The 26,752-nt window shown below is 38.0% G+C and overlaps 1 protein-coding gene across 3 annotated transcripts; it reads right to left on the bottom strand.

Annotated features, from left to right (window-relative positions):
• Nucleotides 1-17: 17 nt before the first annotated feature.
• Nucleotides 18-25,389, bottom strand: LOC145634180 (putative plastidic glucose transporter 1). 3 transcript variants are annotated; one of them, XM_081685595.1, is made up of 12 exons: nucleotides 25,079-25,382; nucleotides 24,496-24,625; nucleotides 23,911-24,111; nucleotides 21,356-21,455; nucleotides 18,052-18,164; nucleotides 15,997-16,090; nucleotides 15,752-15,908; nucleotides 14,929-15,075; nucleotides 14,581-14,654; nucleotides 14,233-14,318; nucleotides 1,444-1,558; nucleotides 18-582 (listed from the first exon to the last, which is right to left on the bottom strand). In XM_081685595.1, the coding sequence occupies exons 1-12, from the start codon at nucleotides 25,284-25,286 to the stop codon at nucleotides 385-387; spliced, it is 1,623 nt and encodes a 540-aa protein (XP_081541721.1). In that variant the 5' UTR covers nucleotides 25,287-25,382; the 3' UTR covers nucleotides 18-384. The 3 variants fall into 3 exon arrangements, with proteins under 3 accessions (XP_081541721.1, XP_081541722.1, XP_081541723.1); XM_081685596.1 differs by having other exon boundaries at nucleotides 25,094-25,381; XM_081685597.1 differs by lacking the exon at nucleotides 18-582 and adding an exon at nucleotides 608-1,075 and having other exon boundaries at nucleotides 25,079-25,389.
• Between the last annotated feature and the right edge of the window lie 1,363 nt (nucleotides 25,390-26,752).

Genomic DNA, 26,752 nt, shown 5'->3' with positions numbered 1-26,752 from the left:
ACAAAACAGATCCATAATGTCGAAAAAATTATCTAATACTACTACGCAGCTGAACTAAAAACGCTTACATTATTTTTGGAATATAGAATCAAACATGAAATTTGCAAAATACATGTATATTTACACAAGATATACAGAATGATTTTCCTTTCTTTAAATCTATAACCAAACTTGGTACTGAAATTGCTTTCCGAACAGAAGTTACTGACTATTGCAGATAAACGAATAGATATCCAAAATGTTGATTGTAGGAACCAGAATCTCCTTGCTAATCATGGCGACTCATCTCCACCCTCTTTGGCAAGGCTAGTTGGTGATGACGCACTTCTAGCAATCTGATGAAATTTGCAGAACTCAAACAAGCTCTTATGCATATATCAGCAATCAATTGTCATGTCCTGGGAGCTTAGACCGAAGTGACATCTCAATCTCCTCAAGTGACCGGCCTTTTGTTTCTATTATGAAGGTATAACAAAACATTGCAGATAGCAAGGAAACTCCACCAAAACTTGTATAGATTGGAGCAACACCAAAGATCCTTTGTAATTCAAGAAAAAATAGACCCACCAAGAAGTTGCAGACCTGATACAGCAAATGCGCAGATACAATAATGAAATTGTAAAAAAAAAAATCTATAAAGGTGACGCACACTTTCCAAAAACAAACAAAAAAGAGGGTTTTTTTTTTTAATATCCAACTAGGGAACTATGAATTTCATTTGACATTTTCATCTGGAAATGGAAAGAAACCTGATGGTAAAGAATGGAAAGAATGTTCAGGCATACAGGATACAGGAAATAAAGATATAGAACAACTTCCACCAATCATTTTCTTGTTCACACTGCCGAGGACCACAAAAACTGTTTGAATCCAGAATACGTAGCACGCTTAGCACAGCAAATAAGTACCTAAACCAGTTTTCCAATAAACCAAAATAAAATGGCCAAAACATGTACTCTTCCTATTCAGTACAAAAGGAAGCAGAAGCTATTGCTTGTTGATGTCCATACAAACAATAACAGGTGATGGATTAGAGGAAATGTGTCCCACAAGACTCATCAAATCATCTCATCAGCTGTAAAGATGATATTATGTACACCAATACAAAAAAAAAAAAAAAAAAAAAAAAAAAAAAAAAAAAAAAACTCCTGAGAGAACTTAGGGAAAATATGACAATTATTTTAATGAGCATGAGGAATTTAACTTGAGACCTGTAGTTGATACTAAGTATCAAAACATAGCATTAAAAGTAAAGGCATATCAAGTTATATTCATACTTCAAACTCCACCCTAATAAATATACTTGAGATCACAAAAATAATGATACTCTTGGAATTACCACTTTTTTCCACTTCCTATCATGTAATAAAAACATAAAAAGAAATAAATTCACAGTGCTTTTTAAAAATTCCATTTCCATGTTAAAAATAAATTCAGACATACCCAGTGGACAGAGAAACTGAAACTCATAATTTTTCCTCGCATCCTACTGCCGCTGAGCTCTGGAATAATAATGCCAGTCACTGGGCCAGCTCCAATCGCAAAGGAGTACATGTACCTAAAATAGAGAAGAGCACATTTAGTATATTTTCTTATGAAAGGTATGTAAAATGAAATTTTAGGAGGTGGGGGACATTGGATTTCCAACAATATAGGATAAAAACTAATGAATCAAGCTAAAATTGCTTAATGGGGAAACTGACAAACACCTAGAAGCTCCATATAAAATAAGTAACATACAACAAGCTTCATTAATTGCAGCTCCCGAGGTTAATTAATCAGCACCAAAGCTCAGCAGCTATCCAAGAGTCTCATTCAGAAAATAATTGGGGCCTCCCAATCACTAGCTGATACACCTTTCTCTCTACTAAAGGAATTAAAAAACTGAAGAAAAAGTATATGACATTCAAATGAATGGTTGATCTAGTGCTCGTGATAAGTATAGCACTTATAAGATAGAAGTTTATGAGACTCAAATTCCATGCAGAATTGAAAGGTATTCAACATCTCAGAGTCCCTAGCCAAATACTCGAATTATATGCCCACTAAGCCTACAAGCTTGCAAACAAAAAGCAACCGCTCTTTTGCTTCCTCTAGAAAACTAAGTCTAGTTTAGTGTTGAAGACACATAACATAAAGAGCAGAAAAGGAGTCACAATATCAGTTAAACACTAAGGTGCTTTGATACAAAAAATGCTCAAATGCATCCCTTAAACCCTAGAACTTGTTTGGTGTCAGGTTAGATATTAAAGAATGGTAATGAATACACAGGTATTTTTTACATGGGAAACCATCCGTGAATGACTACATCTAGTGCATCTCTACCAAGTACCACCAAGCAAGATTTTTTTGTTTTTTTTATTCATAACCACATCAATGAGTCAGTCTAACCCAGATACCCAATTCATGCTGGGCCATGTACTATCTTACGGTAGAACCAGCCTAGCCCAGCGTTCAAAGCAGCAATTTTAGATAACAGTACAATTTTCAGGGCACACAGTTGCCCCATCCCAATTCACTAAACTATTTTCAAGATTATTTACAACAAAATTGGGATAAACTTAGTCTTTCCATAAACCAGTGACTGAATAGACTTAATTATTCGCAGGAATCAAAAATTGCCGAGATGTTTACCATGGTCCCTAATACCCTCCGGGATCCAATTAGGTGGTTGGAATCATCCAATTTGCCTTAAAACAGTCAATTTACCGATTTGCAACTTGCACTGATTTTGTGAACTCAAGCCTACCGCGGATATTTATGACATCAATTAATGGTCATATATGGTTCCAAACGGCATTACATGACCCAATGATGTATCCCCTAGGGTCTCAAAACTTTTCGCCACAAGGCCCGTAACGTCAAAATTTCCAAAAAAAACGTGGATAATAAGCCTTCAATTTTGGAATTTTTTTACTTTTTTCGCCCGGAATCAAAAATTGCCGAGATGTTTACCATGGTCCCTAATACCCTCCGAGAGTCCAATTAGGTGGGTGGAACCACCCAGTTGGCCTTAAACGATCAATTTACCAATTCGCAACTTGCACCGATTTTGTGAACTCAAGCCTACCATGGACATTTAAGACATCATATAATGGTCATATTTGGTTTCAAACGACATTATATGACCCTAAGATGGATACCCTAGGGTCTCAAAACTTTTCACCAACGGGCCCTGTAACCTCAAAAATTCCTCAAAAAACGTGGATAATACCCTTCAATTTTAAAATTTTTTGACTTTTTTTCGCCCGGATATAAAAATTGCCAAGATGTTTACCATGGTCCCTAATACCCACCGAGAGACCAATTGGGTAAGTGGAACCATCCAATTTGCCTTAAAACAGTCAATTTACCAATTGGCAACCTACACCGAATTTGTGAACTCAAGCCTACCACGGACATTTAAGACATCATTTAATGGTCATATATGGTTCCAAACGACATTATATGACCCTAAGATGTATCTGCTAGGTTCTCAACACTTTTCGCCACCAGGCCCCGTAACCTCAAAAATTCCTCAAAAAGCTTGGATTAATACCTTTCAATATTGGAATTTTTTGACTTTTTTCGCCCGGAAATAAAAAGTCCCAAGATGTTTACCATGGTCCCTATTATCCACCGGGAGTCCAATTGGGTGGGTGGAACCATCCAATTTGCCTTAAAACGGTCAATTTACCAATTCGCAAATTGCACCGATTTTGTGAACTCAAGCCTACCACGGACATTTACGACATCATTTAATGTCATATATGGTTCCAAACGACATTATATGATCCTAAGATGTATTCCCTAGATTCTCAACACTTTTCACCACCGGGCCCCGTAACCTCAAAAATTCTTCAAAAAGCGTAGCCTTCAATTTTGGAATTTTTTTACTTTTTTTTTCACCCAAAATAAAAATTGACGAGATGTTTAACATGGTCCCTAATACCCTCCGGGAGTCATATTGGGTGGGTGGAACCATCTAATTTACCTTAAAACTATCAATTTACCAATTCGCAACTTGCACCGATTTTGTGAACTCAAGCCTACCACGGACATTTATGACATAAATTAATGGTCATATATGGTTCCAAACGGCATTACATAACCCAATGATGTATCCCATGGGGTCTCAAAACTTTTCGCCACCCGGCCCGTAACGTCAAAAATTCCACAAAAAACGTGGATAATAGCCTTCAATTTTGGAATTTTTGACTTTTTTCGCCCGGAATGAAAAATTGCAGAGATGTTTACCATGGTCCCTAATACCCTCCGGGAGTCCAATTAGGTTGCTGAAACCATCCAATTTGCCTTAAAACAGTCAATTTACCAATTCGCAACATGCACCGATTTTGTAAACTAAAGCCTACCACGGACATTTATGACATCATTTAATGGTCATTAATGGTTCCAAACAACATTATATGACCCTAAGATGTACTCCCAAGAGTCTCAACACTTTTCGCCACCGGGCCCCGTAACTTCAACAATTCCTCAAAAAGCGTGGATAATAACCTTCAATTTTGGAATTTTTTGACTTTTTTTTCGCCCGGAAATAAAAATTGTCGAGATGTTTACCATGGTCCCTAATATCCTCCAGGAGTCCAATTAGGTGGGTGGAACTATCAAATTGTCATAAAACGGTCAATTTACCAATTCGCAACTTGCACCGATTTTGTAAACTCAAGCCTACCACGGACATTTATGACATCATTTAATGGTCATATATGGTTCCAAACGGCATTACATGACCCCAAGATGTATCCCATAGGGTCTCAAAACTTTTCGCCACCGGGCCCGTAACGTCAAAAATTTCACAAAAAACGTGGATAATAGCCTACAATTTTGGATTTTTTTACTTTTTTCGCCCAGAATAAAAAATTGCTGAGATGTTTACCATGGTCCCTAATACCCTCCGAGAGTCCAATTAGATGGGTGGAACCATCCAATTTGCCATAAAAAAGTCAATTTACCAATTCACAACTTGCACCGATTTTGTGAACACAAGCCTACCATGGACATTTATGACAACATTTAATGGTCATATATGGTTCCAAACGACATTATATGACCCTAAGATATGTTTCTTAGAGTTTCAACACTTTTCGCCACCGGGCCCCGTAACTTCAAAAATTCCTCAAAATGCGTGGATAATAGCCTACAATTTTTGGAATTTTTTAACCTTTTTTTGCCCGGAAATAAAAATTGCCGAGATGTTTACCATGGTCCCTAATACCCTCCGGGAGTCCATTTAGGTGGTTGGAACCATCCAATTTGCCTTAAAACGGTCAATTTACCAATTCACAACTAGCACCGATTTTGTGAACTCAAGTCTGCCGCGGACATTTATGACATCATTTAATGGTCATATATGGTTTCAAACGGCATTACATGACCCAATGATGTATCCCATAGGGTCTCAAAACTTTTCGCCACCGGGCCCGTAATGTCAAAAATTCCACAAAAAACGTGGATAATAGCCTTTTATTTTGGAATTTTTCCCCCGTAATAAAAAATTGCTGAGATGTTTACCATGGTCCCTAATACCCTCCGGGAGGCTAATTAAGTGGGTGAAACCATCCAATTTGTCTTATAACAGTCAATTTACCAATTCGCAACTTGCACCGATTTTGTGAACTTAAGCCTACCATGGACATTTATGACATAATTTAACGGTCATATATGGTTCCAAACGACATTATATGACCCTAAGATGTATTCCCTAGAGTCTCAACACTTTTCGCAACCGGGCCCCGTAACATTACAAATTCTTCAAAAAGCGTGGATAATAGCCCTAGAGTCATCAATTTACCAATTCGCAACTTGCAACGATTTTGAGAACTCAAGCCTACCACGGTCATTTATGAGACCATTTAATGGTCATATGTGGTTCCAAACGGCATAACATGACCCAATGATGTATCCCATAGAGTCTCAAAATTTTTCGCCACCGGGCCCGTAACGTCAAAAGTTCCATAAAAAACGTGGATAATAGCCTTTAATTTTGGAATTTTTTTACTTTTTTCACGCGGAATCTAAAATTGCTGAGATGTTTACCATGGTCCCTAATACCCTCCGGGAGTCCAATTAGGTGGGTGGAACCATCCAATTTGCCTTAAAACGATCAATTTACCAATTCGCAACTTGCACTGATTTTATGAACTCAAGTCTACCACGGACGTTTATGACATCATTTAATGGTCATATATGGTTCCCAACGACATTATATGACCCTAATATGTATTCCCGAGGGTCTCTAACACTTTTCGCCATCAGGCTCCTTAACCTTATAAATTCCTCAAAAAGCGTGGATCATACCCTTCAATTTTGGAATTTTTTGAGCTTTTTTTGCCCGGAAATAAAAATTGATGAGATGTTTACCATGGTCCCTAATACCCTCTGAGAGTCCAATTAGGTGGGTGGAACCATCCGATTGCCTTAAAACGGTCAATTTACCAATTCGCAACTTGCACCGATTTTGTGAACTCAAGCATACCACGGACATTTATGAGACCATTTAATGGTCGTATATGGTTCCAAACGGCATTACATGACCCAATGATGTATGCCATAGGGTCTCAAAACTTTTCGCCACCGGGCCAGTAAAGTCAAAGATTCCACAAAAAACGTAGATAATAGCCTTCAATTTTTTTAATTTTTTCGCCCTGAATAAAAAATTGTTGAGATGTTTACCATGGTCCCTAATACCCTCCGGGACTCCAATTAGGTGGGTGGAACCATCCAATTTGCCTTAAAACAGTCAATTTACCAATTCGAAATTTGCACCGACTTTGTGATCTCAAGCCTACCACGGACGTTTATGACATCATTGAATGGTTATATATGGTTCCAAACGACATTATATGACCCTAAGATGTATTCCCTAGAGTTTCAACACTTTCCGCCACCGGGTCCCGTGGCCTAAAAAATTACTGGAAAAGCGTAGATAACAGCCTTTAATTTTGGAATTTTTTTGACCTTTTTATGCCCGCAAATAAAAACTGCCGAGATGTTTACCATGGTACCTAATACCCTCCAGGAGTACAATTAGGTGGGTGGAACCATGCAATTTCCTTAAAACGGTCAATTTACCAATTCGCAACTTGCACCGATTTAGTGAACTCAATCCTACCACGGACATTTATGTGATCATTTAATGGTCATATATGGTTCCAAACGGCATTACATGACCCAATGATGTATCCCATAGGGTCTCAAAACTTTTCACCACCGGACCCGTAACGTTAAAAATTCCAAAAAAACCTGGATAATAGCCTTCAATTTTGGATTATTTTACTTTTTTCGCGCGGAATAAAAAATAGCTGAGATGTTTACCATGGTCCTTAATACCCTCCGGGAGTCCAATTAGGTGGGTGGAACCACCCAATTTGCCTTAAAACAGTCAATTTACCAATTCGCAACTTGCACCGATTTTGTGAACTCAAGCCTACCATAGACATTTATGACATCATTTAATGGTCATATATGGTTCCAAACGACATTATATGACCCTAAGATGTATTCCTTAGAGTCTCAACACTTTTCGCCACCGGGCCCCGTAACATTACAAATTCTTCAAAAAGCGTGGATAATAGCCTTCAATTTTGGAATTTTTGACCTTTTTTTGCCCGGAAATAAAAATTGCCGAAATGTTTACCATGGTCCATAATACCCTCCGAGAGTCCAATTAGGTGGGTGGAACCATCCAATTGCCTTAAAACGGTCAATTTACATATTAGCAACTTGAACCGATTTTGTGAACTCAAGCTTACCACGGACATTTATGAGACCAATCAATGGTCATATATGGTTCCAAACGGAATTATATGACCCTAATATGTATTCCCTAGAGTCTCAACACTTTTCGCTGCCGGGCCCCGTAATCTCAAAAATTCCTCAAAAAGCATGGATAATAGCCTTCAATTTTGGAATTTTTCGACTTTTTTTTGCCTGAAATAAAAATTGCCGTGATGTTTACCATTGTCCCTAATATCCTCCGGGAGTCCAATTAGGTGGGTGGAACCATCCAATTGATTTAAAACGGTCAATTTACCAATTCGCAACTTGCACCGATTTTGTGAACTCAAGCCTACAACGGACATTTATGACATCATTTAATGGTCATATATGGTTCCAAACGGCATTACATTACCCAATGGTGTATCCCATAGAGTCTCAAAATTTTTCGCCACCGGGCCCGTCACGTCAAAAATTCCACAAAAAAACGTGGATAATAGCCTTCAATTTTAGAATTTTTGGAATTTTTTTGCGCGGAATCAAAAATTGCTGAGATGTTTACCACGGTCCCTAATACCCTCCGGGAGTCCAATTAGGTGGGTGGAACCATCCAATTTGTTTTAAAACATTCAATTTACCAATTCGCAACTTACACTGATTTTGTAAACTCAAGCCTACCACGGACGTTTATGACATCATTTAATGGTCATATATGGTTCCCAACAACATTATATTACCCTAAGATGTATTCCCTAGAGTCTCTTAACACTTTTCGCCACCGGGCCCCTTAACCTCAAAAATACTTCAAAAAGCGTAGATAATAGCCTTCAATTATGGAATTTTTTAACCTTTCTTTGCCCAGAAATAAAAATTGCCGATATATTTACCATGGTCCCTAATATCCTCCGGGAGTCCAATTAGGTGGGTGGAACCATCCAATTGCCTTAAAACGGTCAATTTACATATTAGCAACTTAAACCGATTTTGTGAACTCAAGCTTACCACGGACATTTATGAGACCAATCAATGGTCATATATGGTTCCAAACGGCATTACATGACCCAATGATGTATGCCATAGGGTCTCAAAACTTTTCACCACCGGGCCAGTAACGTCAAATATTCCACAAAAAACGTGGATAATAGCCTTCAATTTTTGATTTTTTTTACTTTTTTCGCCCGGAATAAAAAATTGCGAAGATGTTTACCATTGTCCCTAATACACTCCGGGAGTCCAATTAGGTGGGTGGAACCATCCAATTTGCCTCAAAACAATCAATTTACCAATTCGCAACTTGCACCGATTTTGTGATATCAAGCCTACCACGGACGTTTATGACATCATTGAATGGTCATATATGTTTCAAAACGACATTATATGACACTAAGATGTATTCCCTAGAGTTTCAACACATTTCGCCACCGGGTCCCGTAAACTCAAAAAGCGTGGATAATAGCTTTCAATTTTGGAATTTATGGACCTTTTTATGCACGCAAATAAAAATTGCTAAGATGTTTACCATGGTCCCTAATACCCTCCGGGAGTCAAATTAGGTGGGTGGAACCACCCAATTTGCCTTAAAACAGTCAATTTACCAATTAGCAACTTGCACCAATTTTGTGAACTCAAGTCTACTATGGACATTTATGACATCATTTAATGGTCATATATGGTTCCAAACGACATTATATGACCCTAAGATGTATTCTCTAGAGTATAAACATTTTTCCCAACTAGGCCCCGTAACCTCAAAAATTCTTCAAAAAGCGTTGATAAGCCTTCAATTTTGGAATTTTTGACCTTTTTTTTCCCGGAAATAAAAATTGCCGAGATGTTTACCATGGTCCGTAATACCCTCCGGAAGTCCAATTAGGTTGGTGGAAACATCCAATTGTCTTAAAACGGTTAATTTACCAATTCGCAACTTGCACCGATTTTGTGAACTCAAGCCTACCACGAACATTTATGGCATCATTTAATGGTCATATATGGTTCCAAACGGCATTACATGAGCCAATGATGTATCCCATAGGGTCTCAAAACTTTTCGCCACCGTGCCCGTGACGTTAAAAATTCCACAAAAAACGTGGATAATAGCATTCAATTTTGGAATTTTTTGACTTTTTTATCCTGGAATAAAAAATTGCTGAGATGTTTACCATGGTCCCTAGTACCCTCCGGGAGTCCAATTAGGTGGGTGTAACCATCCAATTTGCCTTAAAATAGTCAATTTACTAATTCGCAACTTGCACCGATTTTGTGAACTCAAGCCTACCGTGGACATTTATGACATCATTGAATGGTCATATATGGTTCCAAACGACATTAAATGACTCTAAGATGTATTCCCTAGAGTCTCAACATTTTTCGCCATCGGATCCCGTAACCTCAAAAATTCATCAAAAAGCGTGAATAATAGATTTCAATTTTTGAATTTTTTTGACCTTTTTTTGCCCGGAAATAAAAATTGCCGAGATGTTTACCATGGTCCCTAATACCCTCCGGGAGTCCAATTAGGTGGGTGGAACCATCCAATTTGCCTTAAAACGGTCAATTTACTAATTCGCAACTTACACCGATTTTGTGAACTCAAGCCTACCACGGACATTTATGACATCATTTAATTGTCATATATGGTTCCAAATGGCATTACATGACCCAATGATGTATCCCATAGGGTCTCAAAACTTTTCGCCACCGGACACGTATCGTAAAAAATTCCACAAAAAATGTGGATAATAGCCTTCGATTTTGGAATTTTTGACTTTTTTTGCCTGGAATAAAAAATTGCTGAGATGTTTACCATGATCCCTATTACCCTCCGGGAGTCCAATTAGGTGGGTGGAACCATCCAATTTGCCTTAAAACAATCAATTTATCAATTCGCAACTTACACCGATTTTGTGAACTCAAGCCTACCACGGACATTTATGACATCATTTAATGATCATATATGGTTCCAAACGACATTATATGACCATAAGATGTATTCCCTAAAATCTCAACACTTTTCGCCACCGGGCCCCGTAACCTCAAAAATTCCTAAAAAAGCGTGGATAAGCCTTCAATTTCGGAATTTTTTTGACCTTTTTTTGTCCGGAAATAAAAATTTCCGAGATGTTAACCATGGTCCCTAATACCCTCCGGGAGTCCAATTAGGTGGGTGGAACCATCCAATTTGTTTTAAAACGGTCAATTTACCAATTCGCAACTTGCATCGATTTTGTGACCTCAAGCCTACCACGGACATTTATGACATCATTTAATGGTCATATATGGTTCCAAACGGCATTATATGACCCTAAAATGTATCCCCTAGGGTCTCAGACTCTCAACACTTTTCGCCACCGGCCCCAATAACCTCAAAAATTTCTCAAAAAGCGTGGATAATAGCCTTTAATTTTGGAATTTTTTGACCTATTTTCGCCCAAAAATAAAAATTGCCGAGATGTTTACTATGGTCCCTAATATCCTCTGGTAGTCCAATTAAGTGGGTGGAACCATCCAATTTGCCTTAAAACGGTCAATTTACCAATTCGCAACTCTCACCGATTTTGTGAACTCAAGCTTACCACGGTCATTTAAGACATCATATAATGGTCATATATGGTTTCAAACGGCATTATATGACCCTAAGATGTATCCCCTAGGGTCTTAATACTTTTTGCCACCGGGCCCCTTAACCTCAAAAATTCCTCAAAAAGCGTGGATAATAGCCTTCAATTTTGGAATTTTTTTGACCTTTTTTTGCCCGGAAATAAAAATTGCCGAGTTGTTTACCATGGTCTCTAATACGCTCCGGTAGTCCAATTAAGTGGGTGGAACCATCCAATTTGCCTTAAAACGGTCAATTTATTAATTCGCAACTTGCACCGATTTTGTGAACTCAAGCCTACCACGGATATTTATGACATCATTTAATGGTTATATAAGGTTCCAAACGGCATTATATGACCCTAAGATGTATCCCCTAGGTTCTCAACACTTTTTGAAACCGGGCCCCGTAACTTCAAAAATTCCTTAAAAAACGTGGATAATAGCTTTCAATTTTGGAAATTTTTTACATTTTTTCCCCTGAAAATGAAAATTACCGTGATGTTTATAATGGTCCCTAATACCCTCCGGCAGTCCAATTGGGTGGGTGGAACCATCCAATTTGCCTTAAAACGATCAATTTACATGTATTCGTACCTCCTCCTGTATTGGTTATAAGCTTTCACGAGGCTTGTACGTAGTCGAATAATGGTCATATATGGGTCGAAACAATATTATTATATCCCCGAGATGCATTCCGTAATGTTCCGTGAAATTCCCACACCAGGTCCCGACACATCCTAATTTGTTCCGATTCCGTGTTTTATAGCCTTCATATTTGGCTTCCGTATATCATTTTTTCACCCAGCGAGATTATGCATCTAAGTACTTCCTTGGTTCCCAAAGGCCCTTGAGAGTCATAAACAGTGTCCGGAACCATCTAATTCATCCTTAAACTTCATGTCTTAAGGGCCTCAAGAGTCGTAAATAGTGCTCGGAACCCGGTATGCCTTGTCCTTGGGTGCACATGTCTTATGCACATGCCACACGGCCCCTTGCCCACTTGTACCATCCAACATCCCAACACTTAGGCTTTGTGACACCTCTTAATCCCGTACTTAGCCTTTTTTAGCATACGAGATGCATCGCTAACCTCGTTTTCTAAAATATAGGTGTTTTTAGGGAATAGGGTGGGGGAGGGACAAATCGAAGTGACATAGGGCTGAATCTCAGTATCCACCGCGCGAGCTTAGCCTACGACATGTGGCGAAACCCCTACTGTAGGACGGCATCGGGCGATGGGCGCATGCGTCGCTTCTGGCCCGGATTTTGACTTAGAGGCGTTCAGTCATAATCCAGCACACGGTAGTTTCGCGCCACTGGCTTTTCAACCAGGCGACGCATGCGCCACACGGCCCCTTGCCCACGCCCAAGGAAGAAACCCAACGCCCTAGGAGAAACCCCACGCCCAAGGAAGAAACCCACGCCCATCATGAAACCCCACGCCCTAGGAGAAACCCCACGCCGAAGCTCAAACCCCACGCCCAAGGAAGAACCCCACGCCCATCATGAAACCCCACGCCCTAGGAGAAACCTCGCGCCTACTGTATCAACCCTACGCCCAAAACTCAAACCCCACGCCTACTGTATCAACCCCACGCCCCATGAAGAACCCCAAGCCCTAGAAAGAAACCCCACGCCCTAGGAGAAACCCCACGCCGAAGCTCAAACCCCACGCCCAAGGAAGAACCCCACGCCCATCATGAAACTCCACGCCCTAGGAGAAACCCCACGCCTAATGTATCAACCCTACGCCCAAAACTCAAACCCTACGCCGAAGCTCACCCCACGCCATAGGAAGAAACCCCACGCCGAAGCTCAAACCCCACGCCGAAGCTCAAACCCCACGCCCAAGGAAGAACCCCACGCCCATCATGAAACCCCACGCCCAAGGAGAAACCCTACGCCTACTGTATCATCCCTACGCCCAAAACTCAAACCCCAAGCCTACTGTATCAACCCCACGCCCAATGAAGAACCCCACGCCCTAGAAAGAAACCCCACGCCCAATGAAGAAACTCCACGCCCGAGGTCAAACCCCACGCCCAAGCTCAAACTCCACGCACAAGCTCAAACTCCACGCCCAAGATGAAACCCTACGCCCAAGATGAAACCCCACGCCCAAACTCCAACCCCACGCCTTAGGAAGAAACCCCACGCCGTTACTCAAACCCCAAGCCTAAAGAGAGGACCCCACGCCCAAGGAAGAACCCCACGCCTAAGAGGGACCCCACGCTTAAACTCAAACCCCACGCCCAAGGAATAACCCCACACTCATCTTGATACCCCACGCCTAATGTATCAACCGTATGCCCATTCTGAAACCCCACGCATAAGCTTAAAACCCACGCTTAAAGAGGGACCCCACGACCAAGGAAGAACCCCACTCCCAAGGAAGAAACCCCACGCCCATCTTGAAACCCCACGCCTAAGGAGAAACCCTAAACAAACCAACCCCATGCCCTAGGACCAACCCCACGCCAACAAACCAACCCCACGCCCAACCAACCGACCCCACGCCTTAGGGAGGACCCCATGCCCGAGGGACACCACGCTTATATAGGGGCGGGGCCAACGCCCAAGGAAACCCCACGCTTATAGAGGGACCCCACGCCTAAGGAAACCCCACGAATGTAACCCGACCCGAATGGAACCTGACTGTTATTAACCCGACCCAAACCCGATAAGAAGTATGACCCGACGTGACCAGACTCCAACATGACCCAACCCAAACCCGACCCGCAAAGGTTATGGAATTAATCTGAATTGACCAAACCCGAGTTGACCCGACCCACTCTTACCATACAGGTCGTGAAGGTTCAAGCACAATTAAGAAGATTATAGGCTTGGAACAGTTTGGCAGACGCCATCAATCCTCAACAAAAGAAAGTCGCAAATTTGAGTTAACAAAAAGCATACCCTAATGTACCCAGAATTGATAAGTTGTGACTGACATCTTCATCTGGGAAGCTAATGGCATATGCTGCAAGAAACATCGACACAGCCTGCAAAATTTAGTAAGGTTACATTATCTAGAAACTCATAAAGGTATGACAAGCTGATAAAATAATTTCATTATCCTTTCCACATTCCAATCCCCCCCCCCCCTTTTCTTTTTCCCGAATGTAGTAAAAAGTTTTGTAGAGAGTAATTTTGTGCTTCCTTCATATTTCTCCACACAATCCTCCTTGATCCTGCAAAGTCTGACATAGCAGTGTAATTTACTCTCTCCCTGTGGGCACCCATTTCCATTAAAAAAAAACTCACCATTCCCAAATAACTTCCAATGAGAAGTCTTCTCCTTCCTTGCTTATCAATCAAGTACAATGCAGAAAGAGCCCCTAAAGTTCACATAAAGAGTGCCTCTCAGTGATCAAGTTATAAAAATTAATTGTTATAGGTAAACTGATTGATGATATCCTATAATTAAAAACTCTACTGTGCACAGAATACAAGGATAACCAAATCCTTTTCAGCCTAAAATTTGACCTTGCTAAGATGGTAACAAGGAATTAGACTGTTGAGAATAGATAGGCAAGTTGAGAATATAAACTACTTTATATTATATAACTAAAAATGCATCGAAGCAAAGAGGCACACATAGTGTTACTGCACCTGCAAAGTTGGTGAGCCCGACATACAGACTTGCTAAAGCAGCACTTGTAATCCCAACATCTTGAAAGGTCAGAGATGAAAAATAAAGAACACCATTTATCCCTGCAAATTGTTGCAGTAGAAAAAGAGAACCTCCTACAAGTGCCACTGCAATATTTAAAAATAATGCATCAGACTTTTGCTAATAATAAACATCATCATATCCTCTTCCAAACCAAGAGAAAAGAAGTTGAGAGCATAGAGTGCGGGAACAATTATTAACTTTCCATTCATATATAATGCTAATAACTAAATTCTACTTAGTAGGTACATTAATAATTTTTTAAAAGGCTACTTTGAATTTTAATTGCATGATAAAGCAAGGACCCCCTACCCTGCCCAGAGCCCCAGAGTTAATCAATGAAATAACAAACACAAAAATCTAAAGCTGGTGGGAGGTGTAGCCTATGGTTTCATCCCCACAACTCCCTCTCATGAAAATACTTAGGTCTAAAAATACCGGTGCTCCATTACCCACTGTTAAAGGGCTCTAGGAGCATAGGACTCAAACTCATAGATCATCACTTGGTCCTTATTGTGTTGAAGGATATGAAAGAGCCAGCACAGCAAAAGAAGCTTAAGTTAATGGTTACATCTCTCCTTATGATTATAAGTGTTAATAGGTCGAAGTTTTATTAGAAGCCTTGGTATAGTGAGATTGTACGATGTGGTAGCTACTTTGTAAGAGATTGAAAGTAGCTAAGCTACTTCACACATATATTAAAAATACAAGAGCATCTAACTTTAGCAGAAGCCCAAACATGCAAATTAATACTAATACAACCTTTATAGTTTGGCTCCTTGAAGAGTTCCAACCAGTTCGAGTCGGTATCTCCGTCAGTTCCATTAAATACTAACTGAAACTCTTCTATAGCAGTATCAACTTCTGAAGGGCCCAAAAGGTTACAAAGAATAGATTTAGCCTCGTCAAGTCTCCCTGTCTGCATACACGTTGCAGTCACAGGATCAAAATGGATAAGACAACCAAGAAAGAAAAAAAAAAAAAGTATCTATATGTAGAAGACATACTTTACATAGCCATCGAGGGCTGTCCACTGCAAACTGCATACCAATCATAAGAAGAAATCCAGGGGTGCTCGCAATGTATAGCAATGTCCTCCACCTAGAAACAAATTGTAGGGTTAATGAAATAAAGATTCAGAAATCAGAGGGCTGGCAGGTAAATCAAGTATGTGAAACCATTTTCAAAATAGCATAAGATAGAATATCTTTCACCTCATGCCAGGTTGATTAATAGTACATATCATTAAGAAAAAGCTACATGCAAATAAGTTGCAACAGCTCATCCTACCTCATTGCCAGTGCAGCATATCTATCAATCTACTTAAGCACTTTCTAAGGGAGGGTGTGTGTGTGTTTGGGGGGGGGGGGGGGGGGGGGGAGGCTAAAAATATTGAAAATTACTACTAACACCTATTATGTCTACTGCTATCTTAGTAAATACTTCGTATATCATTGTTCCAAGTCTTTCAACCAATATTCCTGCTATTAGGCAGTATTTGTGGGGAGGGTGGGTGTCAAGAGACGCTCTTGATCAAAAAAATAAAATAAAAACCTCCCCATTGTGTAAAATGAATATGAATCTTTGACAGTCTTATGATGCTGCCGGTAAAGGATATGGGGTAATAGTGACGTCTAAGGCTCTAACTCTTTCAAGGACGAGATTCATATTTGGGAATTGCTGGTCTATGAAAAATAACATCATAATGAGATATATGATACAATGTCCAGATATCTTACCTGAGCTAGAAATCATGCAGTAACATCAACATAGAAGTTACCCAGAGCACCTAGGAATCCAGCACAACTCCACCTTTACATGAGACTTAAAGAAGAACATTTGTTCTGTTCCCTTCGACAAAAAAAGTTAACTACCCTTGACACAAGCAGCTGTCTCACGCACTCCATCAAAAAACAACTTCAAACTATATACAGATTTAACTCCAAATAACTAGTACAGTAACACCTCCATTGGCCCATGTCACCTACAGCCTATTCAACGAATTTGGCTCTTCATTAAAATATGACCCTTCCAAATTCCAATCAAACTAATAAAACTTTTTCTGCTTTAAAGCTCATTTGATTAGGATGCTTATCGCTCAAAACTTTTCAACGTCTTCAAGTGTCCTCCAATTTAAACTTTTACATCCCTAAAACCTCGAATTGACTCCAGCTTTGCTTGCAATATTTCATTTTATTTTTTCTTTCACAAAGCTAAACCTTGCCGTCCATCCACCCAGTTTGAACACCACCATACCGCAGTTGATCACAAAAATTATGGTTCATCAATTCACATAATGGAAAGAATTGTAATTTACGATAATATAGTGTCTTAAGCAAAAATTATAAGCTCCAGTCAGTCACAAACCCTACACATTAATTCTCAAGTATAAACCACTGAAACCCAAAAACAAAATAAATATGCATATCAGCATGTATGTAGATGTATACAAACACACATGCTTATACATGTATCATGTATGTGAATGTGTGTGTGTGCGTGTGTGTGTGTGTGAAGTATTAGTGAAACAATGATATATTTGATGTGGTATTCCAACTATAGTGGAATAAGAAGACAGGTATCTTAATCAAGTCACAATGCTTTTCAGTTGAAAGGGTTCCTACCTCCTATGTGTAATGTGCAGCGTGCTATAACATAAAACAAACAATTAAAAACAGAGCAAATATTATATTCGTGTAATGTTACAGGATGACAATGGTACAAAAAAAAGCTATACCCCCATGATGGGGTTGATCACATCAACCAATATTCTCTCCCTCCATGCCCCTCTATCAAGTGCAAGGAGAGCATTTTTATAACTAACATAATAATATCATATTATCCTGCATGATGCCTCATAGCAAAAGCAAGATCCTAACCTGGAGGGATTCTAAACATAAATTGTTTGTAGTGGAGTACTATAACAATAAAATAAGATATTCCCATCAAAAAATTATGAAATTACTGCAACAATAAGTAAGGGTGAGTATTATCTCAGTTATCTGTCTAACAAAACACATTTCTTCAGTAGATAATGGATACCATTTTTTATTAGAACTTACCAATGTGGATCATTTTCTGCTGGAATCGCAATTAACAAAGAGGCTATGATCCCAAGACAAGTACCTATCTGGCACAATGATCCCAAAGATCCCCTGTATTTTGTCGGTGCAACCTACACAATAACAATAGTAAATTGATAAATACCAGTAAAGATAATTGTGGAGAAACCACTCTGTTTTCACAATTAAGTATGGATTCTATGCTATGTTCTGTACAATTTATTTTATCACTGTAGCATTTGAGTGCTTAATTTCAAAGAATACTTCTGAACAATACTGACAATAAAAATTATACTGAATAACAGTAATAAAAGTTAAAGTACATATGTGGTTAATGATAATCAAAATCATATAAGGAAAAACCAGCTAGAGTTTATAACAGATAGGTCAGGCTAAGTGGCCAACTGAACATAATACATAATCCTAATCTTAGCCTATCCAAAGAGGGGAGAAAGACAGCCCTAATCCCTGTCATGTAGTCCGGCCTATGAACTTGTTGAAGATTTTTTTTTTTTTTGAAAAAATGGAAAAGAAAAATCCAACCTTTGCACTTTTTCCTTACAAAAGTCCAACCTTCATTTTATTCCTCAAAAATCCAACCTTTATACCCCTCCTTCTCCAACAGGTCACCGGTTTTTCTAAGTTATATGCCACGTGTCAGCTATTAATAGGTTTTTTTTTTTTAATTATTAAAAAAACAAAAATAATTAAAAGAAAAATAAAAAAAAAACAAAAAAAAAAAAATCAGAATCCCTTTACCACCACCACCACCACCCTGCCACCACTCCCTCTCCCCCTCCCTCCCCTGCGCGCCCACCGCCCTCTGGAACCAATGCACAGCCCACCAAAACCCAACACGCACCACCACCACCTTCCCGTGCCACCAACACACACACCCAGCCACCAACACACACGCACAGCCACCAACTCCACCGCCCAGCCACCAACTCCACGCCCAGCCACCACCTCCAAACCCAAACCCCGGAAACCGCCTAGCCGCCAAAAAAAAAAACAGAAAACCCCCCTTTTCCGTCACGTCAGCCACCCAAATCACCCACCTTCGATTCCCTTAACCTCGAAACCCTCCCTGCCAGAAACCTAGCCCCTAAAAACCTCCCCGGTCTGCCTGAAACACAGCCCGAAAAAACCTACCCCAAATTCCACGAGCCGAGGGTGAGGGTTGATCCATAGAGGAAGAGGTGAGAGAGAGATAGAGAAGGAGAATGAGAGTGAGGAAGGGGAGGAGAGGTGAAACGGCGGTGATGAGTGGTGGTGGCGGAGGTGGGGTTGGTGGTTTCAGTGTTTGAGGTGAGAGGAGAGAGGAGAGAGAAAAAAGAGGAGTGAGATGGAAAAATGAGAGAATAAAAAAAAAATTTAACCTGTTATCAGGTCACAGGTAAAATGCACCTGTTGGAGAAGGAGGGGTATAAAGGTTGGATTTTTGAGGAATAAAATGAAAGTTGGATTTTTGTAAGGAAAAAGTGCAAAGGTTGGATTTTTCTTTTCCAATTTTCCTTTTTTTTTTTTTTTTTTTTTTTTGACATAATGATTTTCCTATTATAGGAGGAGGAATTTGTTGAAGATTAGAAAAGTTAAAAATACTTTCGAATTAGTAATATACATTTATATGTTCTGCTTTACACACAGCACCCAAAATACTTTCATACACAACACCAATTAACCTTGTAGAGCCTAAACAAAGATTTCACAAACTCAAAGTGATGAACTCATTAAACAGTAGTGCTGAGCTCTACTGCACAATCACCAAGCCAGGCACACTCCAATACTCAAATCACACATAGCAAGTAGCGGCTCTGGTGAATTATTGTCATATAAAATTCAAAAATTGTACATCACTACCAAATGATCTTTCATCTATTGGCCCCTGAATGTTAAAATATAATTGCACCCACCAGTCCTCATCCACCAGCAACAAGAAAATGGAAAAAGAGTATACAAGAGGGAATGGCTAGGATCTCTTTCCCCCAGGGTGATATATATACTTGCACCCAAATGTTCTCAGACCTCAGTCCTCAATTCCCCACACGATTAAAAAGAGTAGGCATAGGGGTATAAAGCGAGGGAACAACTAGATCCACCATGAATCAAATTATACTAAGATTGCCTAGTTCAAGAATAGATTATGTTCCAAACAATAGCCTAACATGAAAAATGGAGTAAGATACGAGTATCACAGTCTTGCATCTCTATTTTCTTTTCGTTGTGCTGAAGTGAAATTTGGCCTCCAAAACTATGAATGCCTGGTTCAAGAATTGTTTATGTTTAAGCAAAAGACTTACATGACAAATCAACCAATCAGCACCCAATTTTTACACTCTCAAGCCTCCTATCTGATCCTTCCACACAGGGAAAGACGAGATTGCTAACAATGTCTGATCTAAAGCCAAATTGAAAGGAAAAAAAGACAGATGTACAAGTAAAAAGAACTGAGAAAAGTGGGAGAGATAAGTATAGAGGAAAGATTAAAGAAAGGGGCAAAGGGCGATAGAAATCACTAACCTAGCAGGTTGATCTGAATCCTCAACCCCAAATTTCCCATCTTCAAGGCAGCATCCAAGATGTACGAAAAATAGGCTGCTGCCTCACTACACGTCTACACCTAAAGCCTTGGCCCACCTAATACCATTTTTCTTAAACCCTCATGAAGACAAGAAGAGGTACAACGGCCAAGTGGAGCACAGTAGCACAATGAAGCGGGATTTTTGGAAACTCTGTACATTTGAGATAGTACAATGGAGTCCTATGCAGAGAAAAGAAAGGGTGATAAGTGAACAAGAATGGAAGGATCCAATTGATTAGCCTAAGTATGGAGTTACTTTAGCTCTTATACCTCACCAACATCAATTAGGGCCCAGCAATATCAATAAATCATATAAATAGAGTATTAGTTTACAGAGAGAATGTATTAAATCTAGGCCGCATCACTGCATAACAACTGCATTGTACAGAATTTTGAGCTTATCGCGGCCTAAAAATTAGGCCGGCAACAACTTTATTCCATCCAGATTGCCCGCGAAAGTGGTAATGTGATCGCATCCGAGAAGTAAAAAAATGATAGGTACTATCTGTTTTTTAACAATACACTTCATTAGTTCATTCTCACTAACCAATAACTTGCTTAAAAATATATAAGGCTAGTCAACTATACAGCACACTGTAAAGAAGAGGAAATAAAAACAATTGGAACATTATAAAAACGGGAATAATTCAACCAGAAAAAGAAAAAGGCCTTTATGATGAGTATTCCATAATAAAAAATGGATTGTAACTAATTCTGCAGTACCTCTGATATGTAAATTGGTACTAGAACTGTGTTCACCCCAATACCAAGCCCCACAAGAAATCTTCCCAAAAGTACTTCATTAACAGAGTGTGCTTGTGCACTGTCAGGATATGAAGCAGACACCTCAATAAGTAAACAAGAAATCAAAATTGCTTTAGAAATCATTATAAGCTATGCAGCTTATATACGAATCTAACAATTGAAACAAATAAATTCATACACAAATGAGATATCTTCTAAGCTTGTCAAACATTCGAAGTTTGAAATTTTAAATTAAAAGATTCATCACATTAAGGGAGAATGCAACAAAATGATATTAAACTATATATGAGAAACACCAAAGGAGGGTTCAACCATGGAAAAAAAAAAGTTATAGCCAACAATATCATGCCTACAAGGCTATTGTTTAGTATTCTACTAACAAAAATTCTTCTGTTGAGATTATATTCAACAACTTGCAAAATAAACTTTTCTTCACAGCATCTTCCATTGAATCTTCTCTTTACTAATGCCCATGCAGGTTAAAAATGCTCTAGGAGGAACCTTTGTCCACCAATTATCATTGGAGAAAATCAAAACTGATTCTATTTCTCTTCAAGAATTCAATGTTACAAATATTAATAGTGAAATGGACCCTCCCTTGTCAACCAGCCAAATTAACTCGCCATAACTTCTTAATATAAATGAGTACACAACATTTTTTTTAACCATTAGGAAGTCTTGAAAAAGAAACACACTTATGATTCTGGAATCTGGATACCAGTCCATGCTATAGCCTAATCAATAATAGCCTCTGTAAGTCAATAAGTGAGACAATTCCAGAATTATCTGAAATGTAAACCTTTAAATGTTGTTTTGGATACCATAAGTCCAAAGCTCATGCCAAACAAAACCTTGATCCAATCCTTACTTCGGATATTTAGAAGGAACAAAAAGTTTAATAATGAGCAACCCACCTAAGATGGGTTTCCAAATGCCTACTTTATGAGAGAAATAACTAATGAGCAATAACCCTTCTCACTCCAAACACCCCCTAACCTTCTCTTACAGCGCCTCTTCCTTGTTTGCAAGCCTCCAGAGCGACTTTGCCTTGGCTTGACTTCTTTATTTATGATAGACTTCCAAGACCACACAATCTTGCTAGAGTGATATACATATTCCCAATAACACAAATAAAGCACTTATCACTATCAGGTTCGGAGGTTCCTAGTTGTCTCATAGGAAGTCACATGTAATCTTCAAATCCCAACTCACTGAGATTAATAGTCTTCTTGACAACTAAACTTGAAGCGCAGCATATTCTTCCTCCGTTTTTATTTTATTGCACCATAAGGACTTTTACACTATTCACTTAATCTTCTTTGACCATCATTTGTGATTTATCCATTTGGAAAAATATAGTCATGTGTGATCTAGCTAGTTAGATTCGTCTCGAAATCTTCTTTTCAAATATCAATTTTTTATAATTTTTACAAAAGTATAATTGAAGATATTAATAGCTAAAAAGATGCATTGGCAAGCATGAAATCCCTCATGGTGCAATAAAAAAATAAAAAAAAGAACGGAGGAAGTATGTAAGTTCAAAATAACAAGTTCACAAAACCTCAAAACATTTTCCTCCAGAAACTATACCTGGCAAACAAGAAATTGTGGGATCGAAAATGAAGAACACATAGAATGATTTAAAAACAAGTACAGCTTCCAAACTTCCAAGGAGAAGAATGAATAATTAATGGTCGCAGTACAATGAAGAAAGTTAATCATAAAGAATTCAGTTGTCCTCTCAAGATAAGGAAGAAGGTACAACAAAAAGATGATGTTAATCAATATAATCATTTAATAATAATTCAACGCAAAGAATGCAACAGTGATAAGAAGACATGGCAACTATATTGCAACCAAGAATCCAAGATCATGACAACAGCGTCTTGAAGTCCCACCAAATGAAATAAAGAAAAAGGTAAGAGACATTAGTAGCATAAGACTCTAAAAGGCAGACTGACTTTTGTCAAAAGACGCAAGTAAGAAAAACCCAAATTAAGAATACCATAAAAAAGAAAATAGAAATGATCCAAGTCATCCCTAAACTAAACCTTATGTCAAATTTGCGATTGCCCCTTCTTCAAACCCATAGATAACAAACCAACCACAAGACCATAAACCTTTTTACCAAATCCCAAGTCCCAACACTCATCATTATAATCACAATCAAATCATCTCAATGACCAATGAAGGGAGCAGCCCTCATATATTCAGAAGTAAACCTTATAGGATCAAAAGAAACACAAAGAGGAAGAACTACTGGTTTAGTCTGCAATTGTAATTGTAAAAATGAATAACGAAAGGAAACAAAGAAAGTTATAAATTTACCAGCTCCCAAAAAAAAAAAAAAAAAAAAAAAAAAAAAAAAAGACATGTTCACATAAGCCATGCATTGGTGATGTAAGGAACATAGTAGAACAATAGTCATATTGCAATAACAATCATACTTCTACCGCCATAACAAAGACGTGATGCTTTTATATAAAAACAAAACAAGTTTGTTCAGCAATTACCTCAAAATAGCACCAATTATTAATGGGATAGAGTCGATTTGAAGTGTGCGCCTACAGCCAAATTTGTCAGCCAAGGTGCCTGAAATTAGACTCCCAATGAAGGCACCAACAATAAATATGCTCACTACAAGGCCCTCTAGTATAGAGTTCCCCTCAAAACCAAGTTCTCGTGCCACTGACGCTATAGGGCCATTCATGACTCTGCAAAAAACAAAAGCATATACTGCTTAAGGCTCACATCATAAACTCATAACAAACAAAATCATGGCAGACAAAAGATAAGCAGATTCACGAAAAAAGCATCAGATGTTGGAAAATCAACTAGCAACGGAACAATTTACTGCCATTCAAGAGAAAGGTATCTGATGAAAGAAACAAGTTAACATTCTTGATTCTTCTTCCTGGCCTGTTACTTCAAACCCTTAAATTACAATCAAGGAGACCATTGCTTTAATAAATACATCTGTTACTTGCCTTCTTTACTTTAATAGTAAGCATGTCTTAGGGATTTCATAGAACTAAAACAAAATTAGCCACTTGACAAGTTGACATTAAAAACAAAATACTTCCTCATCAAGAACTTACCCAATATGATACCCAAATAGAAAATTAGCCATGGATGCTGTCAAAGCATGGGGCAATGCAGGCAACCATCCCAAATCAATCTGTTTTGCAGGATCATCATTCCCTTTCAATATCTCCTCCGCTTTACCATCTACATACATCTCAAATCAAATTTTACAATATCCATCAAACACAAGCAAATGAAAAAATTCAACTGCTTTCATTTCTGGCACCAATTATGAGTTTAAGGTTTATATTTATCAGCCTTCATTTAGAATTAACAGTGCTCATCAACCAAATTAAAAACTAATCATTTTTCACAAATGGATCTGAAGATTATTCAACCTTTTACTCATTCATCAAACAAAATTCATTGAAAAACATAGAATTAAATCTTACTATCTCACTTCAGTATGCCACATCTCTATTTTAGGATTTGATCATTAGTATCATAGTAATATATTTGTCCTCGACAATTTCATGATACACAACAAAAACTATGTAGTAGTATATCAATCAAATGTGGTCTATTAAAGTGGGACGGACAAAGCGAATAATCACAAAAAAAAAAAAAAACCATCAAAAGAATTACAAATGGATCAACCTAAACAACTCAAACCTGGTAATTGGGTTGAATTAGAAGTACCCTCCTCCTGAAACTGGCGCTTTTCAGAGGCACAAACAGAAAACTGTTTCTGGTGACGAAAACGCATAGAATTATGGAGAGAGAAATACATGATTTTGGTGGAAATTGAGATGGGTTTCGATGGTAAACCGCTTAAGGGAGGATGAAACGCTGTTACTGTCTCCATTCTAGCAACTCCTACTATTGTAGTACTGTTAAGGGAGGTGGATTTTTTTTTTTTTTTCAATAGTTTGATTGATTGTGTTACTCTGTACTTGCTTAGCTAGTTACCTCTATCATTAGAGAATTCAATTAAAAAGTGTTCATAGGGAAGTGTGATCTTCGCGAATTGGGAAGCGGGAATGAGAAACTTATAGGCCTTGTTTGGTAAAGAGATAACACATGAAATTTTAGTTTTTTTTAGGTGTCATTAGAAGATTTGATTACAAAATTATAGACTATAGAGTAAACAATTTTTGATATTTGAACAATTGATGATTTTAAAACTTTATTGGAGTTATAATCAACTACTCTGTGTCCCTTTTTTATAATTCTCAATTTCTCATTTAGAATCTTAACACTATTTATGATGTGAGAGAATGTCCTAATTTACTCTTAATATATAAGACATAACATAGTCATGAATTCATTATGGGTGTTATTTGATTCGTCTCGATTAATCTACTAATAATATTCAATTGTTATATTTTTTACTAATAAGCCGCTAACAATATTTATGGTTAAAATGTTGCATTGGCAAACGTGCAAGTCCAAATGAGAATTATAAAAGTGAGCAGAGGGATTAATTTGAAAAATTGCACAGCTCGACATTCAGTAAGAGCTATCTAAATACTCGTTCTCCCTCCGTCCCCAAAACTTCGACCCTTTTAGCCTAATTTTAGTCCCAAAATTCTCGACCCATTTGTATTAAAATATCCACCAATTTACAACAATATTTGTGCAAAATTAGCTTCCCCATATAAAATTTTGTTTTTTTATGTATTTTTAATATTTTATATCTCTACCTTTTTTACAAACCTCATGTAAATTTATCTTCTCAATATGTTTTTATTTCTTTTTATTTAAGTTTCTTAATAACCGCAAAATCAACCCAAAAGGGTCAAAGTTTTGGGGACGGAGGGAATATTATTTTTTACTAAAGTAATCACCAACATTATCCCAAAAGTACACGTGTCGTTTCCACACCAAAAAAAATTCCGCCAATTTTTTTCCTTTTAATTTCCTTAAAAAATAATAAGATAATTTGATTAAAAAAAAGGGAAATAATATGCAGCTTAAAAATGAACAATAACAACAACTCTAAATAAATAAAATATTTATTAAATCGTTAATTTATAAAATATATATTCCCTTTAATTTTTAATTGTTAATCTATAAAATGTATTATTCGTTTTCTACCGATAAAAATTTTAACTTAATTTTAAATAAATGGGTTTTCAGCAAACTACAAAATAAAGATATTATACATTAACGTATCTCATCATAATTTGATAACATAATCAGGTATTTAGATGTATACACAATATATAAACAAATACAAACTTATAATAATTTATAAAATATTTTTTTTCCTGTGAATATCCAATAACTAGTATTATCTATATAAGTGTTAGGCCTTGTTCATTTCTCCTT

This window comes from Chenopodium album, chromosome 6, assembly GCF_948465745.1.
Source record: "Chenopodium album chromosome 6, dcCheAlbu1.1, whole genome shotgun sequence".
In the NCBI taxonomy this organism is placed as follows: domain Eukaryota; kingdom Viridiplantae; phylum Streptophyta; class Magnoliopsida; order Caryophyllales; family Amaranthaceae; genus Chenopodium; species Chenopodium album.
This window is presented reverse-complemented; position numbering and strand designations above follow the sequence as displayed.